Consider the following 9,740-nt stretch of genomic DNA (forward strand, 5'->3'; position numbering starts at 1 on the left):
AGAATACACTGACTGCCCCCATATCTGGCAAAATTATTACCATGTCAAAAATATGAAAGAACTATTTAAAAAAATAAACTCCAACAAAATACTAACATTTCTGAAGAAAGTAAATCTATATAAAAGAATATAACTTTAATTCAATCCAACTTTACCCCCCCCCCCCAAAAAAAAGGAAGGAAGCACATCACCTAATGATACAAAAAGTTTGATTTGACTCGCTGATTAAATTAAAATATCTATTCCACAAAAAAAAAAAAAAATTGGAACTCTGCATTAAATAACCAAAAAAGAAGGTTGAAATGCCATAAAACCAAACCAATTGTACACAAACATTTTGAATGATTATTTTTCTTGTGATTTTTATGTTTAAAAAAAATATGCAAATTGTATGCTTGAATTTCAGATTTATCGGATGGTGAAAAAGGTGATATCTGCAAAGATACTGAGGAAGAAACAGATCAGGACATGGGTAAGGGTCATCTCTTTTAGGCATTTCATATGAATCCAGACATTCCTGGGTATTTTTTTTATTTTTGGCACTTCTATATTTTACAAACAAAAAATATACTAAATTTGAAGTAAAACAAATGTTACCCACGTCATTGTCATGTCGCACATAGTAACATATCCAAAAATTATGGAAAATGATAAGGTAGGAAAATAATTATTACTGAAAAATTTAGGTTTAGTTCTGATGAACTAAGAGGAATTTTAAATCTTAGGCTGACAATGGTTGCCCTATACTAAGAAAGGCTGCCAGTTCACAGGGGAAGGAAAACATGGGAGGAAGTGATAGGAATGATCTGAAGAAGGTCAGAGCTTACATCGATCAAAACTTTGTGAAAATGATACTCAAGATGAGAACAGTAGTCCAAAGAATCCAAATAATACAAATAACCAATCCTCATCTAAAAAAAAAAAAAAAAAAAAAAAATTTCGAAACATAGAAATGAGTTGCTACTCATAGATACACATGCATTAATAAGAACGAGGTAAACCAACACACACATAGAATGCCACACTGCTAAATACTCATATATGTATATTAGATACACTGAACATTTTAACTTGTGTATGTTCATGTGTGAACTTTGTGTGTGTGTTCAAACACACACACAATGCCACACTGCCAAATACTCACATACATTACTTTCATATGCATATTATTCACACCATGAACATTTTGACTAATATGCATATGTAAGCAATATATGTATGTGAGTATTTGGTAATATGACATTGTGTGTGTGTGTGTGTGTTGGTTTACCTTGTTCTTGTTAATGTGTGTGTAGCTGTGAGTTGCAATTCGTTTCTGAATTTTTGAGATGAGGATTGCTTATTCATATTATTATTGACCTGTGTATGTGTGTGTAAATTTGTGTGTGTGTCTGTGCTTTTATGAACTTGTGTGTGTATGCATGTAAACTTGTGTATGTGTATGAACACACACTCAATGCCACGCTGCCAAATACTCACATACATATATTACTTACGCATGCATGGAATTCAGATTATTAACATTTCGACTTGTGACGACTTACTGAACTACCACGTCACAAAGTTTTCAAAACTAATACAGTGAACGTACTCAACTTGGTGAAATTAACATCTTGTTGGAATCTTTCAAAGCATTCCCCGAGAATTCTCATCCAGTCCTTCAACACGACCATGCTGTTAAAGTCTTCTATTCTGCACCTATACTGTCCAGCTCTTCTGGTGCATCTACTACTAGCCTCTCCCTCTTGGATAGGGTCCAAAAAAGAGTTTCCAATCTAATAGGCTCCACTTTGTCAACTAACCTCCAACCCCTGTCCCATCACCACAATGTTGCATCTCTGTGCCTGTGTTAAGGTCCCTAAATGCCAGAAATCTTTCTACTCTTATAGTTTCTACCCTCGAACAGCTGGACTTTGGAATTCCCTCACTGCTACCTGCTTCCCTGGCTGTATTAATATACAGAAATTCAAATGTAATGTAAACCAACAACTTGGTAATCTTTCCTAGGCATGGTCCCAAATAGTAGCCCCTTATGTCCAAGTGGTGATGTATGCTTTGTTAGGGGGTGAAAAAAAAAATTATAGAGGAAGATTAATAGGGAGATGTGTGCAGAATAGGAGACTTCTTTGGTTTGGTCATGTTGAAAGAATGATGGATGAGAATTTTTAGGTAGATGTTGAGGTAGCAGGTCCAGTTCACAGGGGAAGACAAAGGAAAACATGGGAAGAAGTGATGAGAATGAACTTGAGAGAAAGAGGGATAAATAAAGACCTGGGCAGAGATAATTTTTTTTTAGAAATCAGTTTCTTCAAGCCATCCGTAACCCTGCTAAGCAACAGCCACTGCTAGTTCCTCTTTTTTTATATTTAGGGCCGTTCCAAAAGTAAAGCCTATTGTTTTCTTCTTTTTTTTTTTTTTTTTAAACTTTAAAAGTTAAAGAGCTACAAAGACGGGAGTCATACATTAAAACGATTGACCTTTTGTGCTCCAGAATTTCTTTTTCTACATAGTTACCACTATTCTGAATGCACTTTTGTCAAGAATTCAGTGATGCATCTCTGCTTCTGATGCACGTCCACGACAGCAGTTTTTTTTTTTTTAGAGTATACCACCGTCAATATCTTCAACAGAGAAACGAAACTTTCACGTCATGAATGCATAAGTTCAGTCAGCATAACAATGCAATTTGCAATCCCTTCTGATCCGTTCAGGTGAAATAAAAAATAAAAATAGGAGGCATTACTTTTGGAACTGTAATATGCTTTTTGGATTAAGTGTACGTCTGGGTTAAAGTACGATGACCTTTTCAGATCAACTATGGCCGCTCGTATACAGGAAGTGGATCTACACGGTTAGTGATACGGAAAGGATTCCAAGTTGAATAATCAGTTGTTAACTATTTTATTAGGTGTTTATGCCTCCTGTGCTCCTCGGTGGGGATTCATAGTCCATCCAGAAGAAACTCCTAGTTGAGGAAGTAGATATCCATTTAGTTTTTTTTTTATTACTCACGTTCACCCCTAACAAGACATATCAACACTTGGGCATAAAAGGCTACTGTTTGGGACCATGCATAGGAAAGATTAACAAGATGTCGATTTACGTTACATTTAAACTTCTACATATCAGTATAGTCAGGGAAGCAGATAGCAGGAAGGGAATTCCAAAGTCTAGCTGTTTGCGGGAAGAAACTATTAGAGTAGAAAGTTTTCTGGCATTTATGGACCTTAATAGTGAAGGGGTGTAATTTTATTGCTAAGCAGATTTGTTGGGGATATGTATGTCAAGGGGGCACAAGTGCCACAATTTCATCAGTGTACATTCCATTAAAATACTTGTAAAGCAGGTGCAGGATGCAATATTGTGGCGATGGGACAGGGGTTGGAGCTTAGTTGACAAAGTGGGACCTATTAGATTGAAAACTCTTTTTTGAACCCTATCCAAGAGGGAGAGATTAGCGTTAGATGCACCAATCCAGATATGGTAACAATACTCCATGCATGGCCGAATGGTGGCCTTGTAGAGGTACAGGATGTTCTCAGGTGCAAGTAGTTTTCTAGCTCAATAGAGGGAACCCACCTCCTTTTCAGCAGCCTTTGCAATGTCCTCAATGTATTTGCTCCAGTTTATATTGCCCGTAAATGTTAGGCCAAGGAGTTTGAAGGAAGAATTTTCAGGTAGGATGCTAAACCTCTAATCTTTATCGTTTTCTTGTCTCAATGTATCAGATTTGCATCCAAGGAAAGAATCAGACCTTTATCATGTCTTACCCCGACCCAGATGCCAACTACAAACGAATGAGAGGTTGACAACATCTCCCCAATCCCATTGCGGGTGATGCAAACATTTGCTTGAAAAACTGGCTTGAAACCCTTTTCTCTTCCCTACAACCTCTTTCCCACAGAAGAGACGTTGTGAGCCTGTCTCTGCTCTATCGTTATTTTCATGACAAGTGCTCGACTGAACTCCAATCTATGGTCTCCCCTTGCCAAACTTTCACAAAAAGAACACTCGACTAGCTACAACCACTATATACGATTACCCCCCCCCCACTCTCTATCTGTGCCTAAATCTAAACGCACATTCCATGAACAAAGTGTCTTTCCCAGAACTGCCCACCTGTGGAACACTGTACTGTTTGCTTCTTGTTTGAATACAACATAGTAGCCTTCAAGTCCAATGTAAACAAGTTTTTGTTGAGCCGTCTCCATAAATAATCAATTTCTACCCAATTTATACCATTAACGATTACTATACTACCACCTTACATTCAGTAACCGTTATCCTCGAGTGGAATTCGGGCCTTGATTAGTGTTGACTTCCAAGTAAAAAAAAAATCACTAGTTTTAAGAGTTTAACGGCAAACATTTTTGTTTTTTGTGATGTTCTTTTAAAGTGCTAGTTTTTTGTTTTTGTTTTTGTTTTGAAGGTGGTCCCGTAATGACGACCAAGACAAAAACTCGAAAAGTGAATTGTCTCCTCACGAAAAACCTGAAAGAGAATCATGAGATGTGGGTGAGCAAGATCAAGGAAGAAGAGCGATTGAATCCACTTCCGACTGCTGAAGAAGAGGAAGAGGAGGAGGAAGACACTGTATGTAACATTTTTTACTTACAACATTCATGAAATGAGATCAATAATTTCCTAGAATACATTTTCTCTCTCTTTCATACTCTCTCTCTCTCTCTCTTTCATACTCTCTCTCTCTCTCTTTCATACTCTCTCTCTCTCTCTCTTTCATACTCTCTCTCTCTTTCATACTCTCTCTCTCTTTCATACTCTCTCTCTCTTTCATACTCTCTCTCTCTCTTTCATACTCTCTCTCTCTCTCTTTCATACTCTCTGTCTCTTTCATACTCTCTCTCTCTCTCTTTCATACTCTCTCTCTCTTTCATACTCTCTCTCTCTTTCATACTCTCTCTCTCTTTCATACTCTCTCTCTCTCTTTCATACTCTCTCTCTCTCTTTCATACTCTCTCTCTCTCTCTTTCATACTCTCTCTCTCTTTCATACTCTCTCTCTCTTTCATACTCTCTCTCTCTTTCATACTCTCTCTCTCTTTCATACTCTCTCTCTCTTTCATACTCTCTCTCTCTTTCATACTCTCTCTCTCTCTCTCTTTCATACTCTCTCTCTCTCTCTTTCATACTCTCTCTCTCTCTTTCATACTCTCTCTCTCTCTTTCATACTCTCTCTCTCTCTTTCATACTCTGTCTCTCTCTTTCATACTCTCTCTCTCTTTCACACTCTCTCTCTCTTTCACACTCTCTCTCTCTTTCATACTCTCTCTCTTTCATACTCTCTCTCTCTTTCATACTCTCTCTCTCTCTCTCTTTCATACTCTCTCTCTCTCTCTTTCATACTCTCTCTCTCTTTCATACTCTCTCTCTCTTTCATACTCTCTCTCTCTTTCATACTCTCTCTCTCTCTTTCATACTCTCTCTCTCTTTCATACTCTCTCTCTCTCTCTCTTTCATACTCTCTCTCTCTCTCTCTTTCATACTCTCTCTCTCTCTCTCTTTCATACTCTCTCTCTCTCTCTCTTTCATACTCTCTCTCTCTCTCTCTTTCATACTCTCTCTCTCTCTCTTTCATACTCTCTCTCTCTCTTTCATACTCTCTCTCTCTCTTTCATACTCTCTCTCTCTCTCTTTCATACTCTCTCTCTCTCTCTCTTTCATACTCTCTCTCTCTCTCTTTCATACTCTCTCTCTCTCTCTCTTTCATACTCTCTCTCTCTCTCTCTTTCATACTCTCTCTCTCTCTCTCTCTTTCATACTCTCTCTCTCTCTCTCTCTTTCATACTCTCTCTCTCTCTCTCTCTTTCATACTCTCTCTCTCTCTCTCTTTCATACTCTCTCTCTCTCTCTCTTTCATACTCTCTCTCTCTCTCTCTTTCATACTCTCTCTCTCTCTCTCTCTCTTTCATACTCTCTCTCTCTCTCTCTCTCTTTCATACTCTCTCTCTCTCTCTCTCTCTTTCATACTCTCTCTCTCTCTCTCTCTTTCATACTCTCTCTCTCTCTCTCTCTTTCATACTCTCTCTCTCTCTCTCTTTCATACTCTCTCTCTCTCTCTCTCTTTCATACTCTCTCTCTCTCTCTCTTTCATACTCTCTCTCTCTTTCATACTCTCTCTCTCTCTTTCATACTCTCTCTCTCTCTTTCATACTCTCTCTCTCTCTTTCATACTCTCTCTCTCTCTTTCATACTCTCTCTCTCTCTTTCATACTCTCTCTCTCTTTCATACTCTCTCTCTCTCTTTCATACTCTCTCTCTCTTTCATACTCTCTCTCTCTTTCATACTCTCTCTCTCTTTCATACTCTCTCTCTCTCTCTCTCTTTCATACTCTCTCTCTCTCTCTTTCATACTCTCTCTCTCTCTCTCTTTCATACTCTCTCTCTCTCTTTCATACTCTCTCTCTCTTTCTCTTTCGTACTCTCTCTCTCTCTTTCATACTCTCTCTCTCTTTCTCTTTCGTACTATCTCTCTCTCTCTCTTTCGTACTCTCTCTCTCTCTTTCGTACTCTCTCTCTCTCTCTCTCTTTCGTACTCTCTCTCTCTCTCTCTCTTTCGTACTCTCTCTCTCTCTCTCTCTTTCATACTCTCTCTCTCTTTCATACTCTCTCTCTCTTTCATACTCTCTCTCTCTCTCTCTCTTTCATACTCTCTCTCTCTCTCTTTCATACTCTCTCTCTCTCTCTCTTTCATACTCTCTCTCTCTCTTTCATACTCTCTCTCTCTTTCTCTTTCGTACTCTCTCTCTCTCTTTCGTACTCTCTCTCTCTCTCTCTTTCGTACTATCTCTCTCTCTCTCTTTCGTACTCTCTCTCTCTCTTTCGTACTCTCTCTCTCTCTCTCTCTTTCGTACTCTCTCTCTCTCTCTCTCTTTCGTACTCTCTCTCTCTCTCTCTCTTTCGTACTCTCTCTCTCTCTCTCTTTCGTACTCTCTCTCTCTCTCTCTCTTTCGTACTCTCTCTCTCTCTCTTTCGTACTCTCTCTCTCTCTCTTTCGTACTCTCTCTCTCTCTTTCGTACTCTCTCTCTCTCTTTCGTACTCTCTATCTCTCTCTTTCGTACTCTCTATCTCTCTCTTTCGTACTCTCTCTCTCTCTCTTTCGTACTCTCTCTCTCTCTCTTTCGTACTCTCTCTCTCTCTCTTTCGTACTCTCTCTCTCTCTCTTTCGTACTCTCTCTCTCTCTCTTTCGTACTCTCTCTCTCTCTCTTTCGTACTCTCTCTCTCTCTCTCTTTCGTACTCTCTCTCTCTCTCTCTTTCGTACTCTCTCTCTCTCTCTCTTTCGTACTCTCTCTCTCTCTTTCGTACTCTCTCTCTCTCTTTCGTACTCTCTCTCTCTCTCTTTTGTACTCTCTCTCTCTCTCTTTTGTACTCTCTCTCTCTCTCATTCGTACTCTCTCATTCGTACTCTCTCATTCGTACTCTCTCATTCGTACTCTCTCATTCGTACTCTCTCTCGTACTCTCTCTCGTACTCTCTCTCGTACTCTCTCTCGTACTCTCTCATTCGTACTCTCTCTCATCTGTACTCTCTTTCGTACTCTCTCTCGTTCTCTCTCATCCGTACTCTCTCATCCGTACTCTCTCATTCGTACTCTCTCTCTTTCTTTTTCTCTCTCTCTCACACACATTTGATCTTTCTCTCACTCTTAAACCTTAGACGTTAAATACAAAATTTTCTCTCTATTGTAGACGGGACCAGATTCTTTAGACTGCCCGGAACTAAAAGCAGAGATGGAATCCATCAAAGAAGAAAGTGAAACTTGCAGTACGCCAACCAACCTGACATCAACAGCAACTGCTTCACAATCAACCTGTCACGCTACTCCTGTGTCGTCATCGTCACTGTCATCATCATCTTCATCCGTTCACACAGCCAATGACTCTGCATCATCGTTATTGCAACCATCTTCATCATCGTCGTCGTCATCTCAAATACAGGTCCGTTTTCCTCCAAAGACTTGAGCAGTAGGCAGACATGAAATGACGATCTCCAACTTTTCAAATGGAGACGACGATTCTTGTAATTATTTTCATTGAAAAAAATTAATTTTTTATGAAAAAAAAAACAAATGAACGAGACGAAAAGAAACTCCAACAAGGAAGGAATTGAATAAGCCATGTGAAAAAAGACCCCCGATATGGGGTTGAGAGGGGTGCTCTTTTTACACCCCATCCCTTTTGTCTCTCACTCTCTCTTTTAACTGGGGGTCTATGGACTCTGCGTTTTTGTTGTGATATCTCTGAATTCTTTAGATTTGTATTTTAAGCAGTTTTCATATATATATATATATATATGAACAATCGCAGGTTTAATTCCTGCTGAATGAATGCGAACTCCCGCCGTCGCCACCCTCTCATCCCCTAATCCCCTAATTCTCTCTCTCTCTCTCTCTCTCTCTCTCTCAGGAGAGGGAAAGAGAAACCAAATACTTCTGGGTGCAGTACTTCAGTATGTTTCCTCTTGTATCGCTTTTTCTGCAGGTCATTTAGCCCATATTCTCCTTCCTCCCTACCGAGGGGAGACAAGAAAGGCAGCTCTTTTCCTCTCCCCTCTCTTTTCTTTGCTTCTCTGTCCAAAGTTAGGGAAAATGACTTTTTTTTTTTTGTTGTTCATTCATTGTTTTTAATATCTTGTGCTCTCCCCACCCCAAACTCTTTTGCCTCCCCTTTCCTTCACTGACTCTTTCATCTTCTTCCGCTGATTCTTTCGCCTTCCTCTTGGCCTCACTGTTTTGCCTTTGCCTTCCCCTTCACTTCACTTCACTGTTTTGCCTTCCTCTTTCTGACTCTTTTGCCCCCCCCTCTTCGTTTCACTGACTCTTCCGCTTCCCCCATCACCCACAAATTCTTTCTCCTCCCCCTTCTCTTACTGACTCTTTCACCTCTTCTTTTTCCCCACCACCTCTTTCATCTCTCCCTACTACCCAGGAACTTTTTCGCCTTATCTCCTATTTCTAACGTTCCCCTTCTCCTCCTCTCTTATGGCCAATTTTCTCCTTCTTCTCCATTTTAACCCCCCCTCGTTTACAACTCTTTCGCTTCTCCTTTGTTTCCTCCTCCTTTCCCCTTCCTGTTCCACTATCATCAACTTCTGGCCCTCCATGTTTATCCTGTCAACTGCAGCAATTCCTTTGGCAATTTTTACTGATCTATAAAGAAAAATTTAAATCGGTTGGCAATTCTTTAAAAAAAAAAAAAAAAATCCCCCCACCTCTCAATAGCCCTCCATCAGTTGGAAAAAGAAAAGAAAACAAAAAACATCAACAATTCTCTTCCTTCACTGAAGAAATCAAATGTTTAGTGATGATGACTTGTCCCAATATTTTTCTAAAATTCTGAAACAAAATAATTTATTTTTAAAAAAAAAAAAACAAGTCATTAACTTTTAATTTAGGATACCACAAAAAATGAGACTTTTTTGCTCCCTTTTTTTTTTTTTTGTTTCAAATGAAAAAAAAAATGTTTTTTTTTTTTCGTTTTCTGGTGAAGGATTAAAGAGGAGAAAAGAAAAGTTTTCAAGTTTTCTGCCCAATTGCTCTAATTATGGCTGTGCATCAGATGTGATAACTTCCTTCTTTATTTCCTTCGTTAAGATTTGAAAAGCTCCAATGCAAAACACGATGAACGCCATTTTGAAACTTACAAAACTATCACTACAAAAACCGGTGCAAGTAAAGAAAGTAGGTCTAGCAAAATAGCCACGTTCTGAAAAATCTGAAAA

At 39.0% G+C, this 9,740-nt stretch overlaps 1 protein-coding gene across 3 annotated transcripts in view; it reads left to right on the top strand.

Moving 5' to 3' along the window:
- LOC145241354 (cGMP-inhibited 3',5'-cyclic phosphodiesterase 3A-like) overlaps positions 1 to 8,226 on the top strand; it is a 436,871-nt gene extending 428,645 nt beyond the window's left edge. For all 3 annotated transcript variants that reach the window (XM_080104223.1, XM_080104224.1, XM_080104225.1), the window contains exons 11-13: positions 407 to 472; positions 4,430 to 4,593; positions 7,709 to 8,226. In XM_080104223.1, the coding sequence (XP_079960349.1) occupies positions 407 to 472; positions 4,430 to 4,593; positions 7,709 to 7,981 (503 nt within the window). In that variant the 3' untranslated portion in view covers positions 7,982 to 8,226. The remainder of the gene's footprint in view (positions 1 to 406; positions 473 to 4,429; positions 4,594 to 7,708) is intronic.
- Positions 8,227 to 9,740: the final 1,514 nt, after the last annotated feature.

This window comes from Euprymna scolopes, chromosome 20 (assembly GCF_053919585.1).
Source record: "Euprymna scolopes isolate OS-2025 chromosome 20, ASM5391958v1, whole genome shotgun sequence".
Classification (NCBI taxonomy): Eukaryota; Metazoa; Mollusca; class Cephalopoda; order Sepiida; family Sepiolidae; genus Euprymna; species Euprymna scolopes.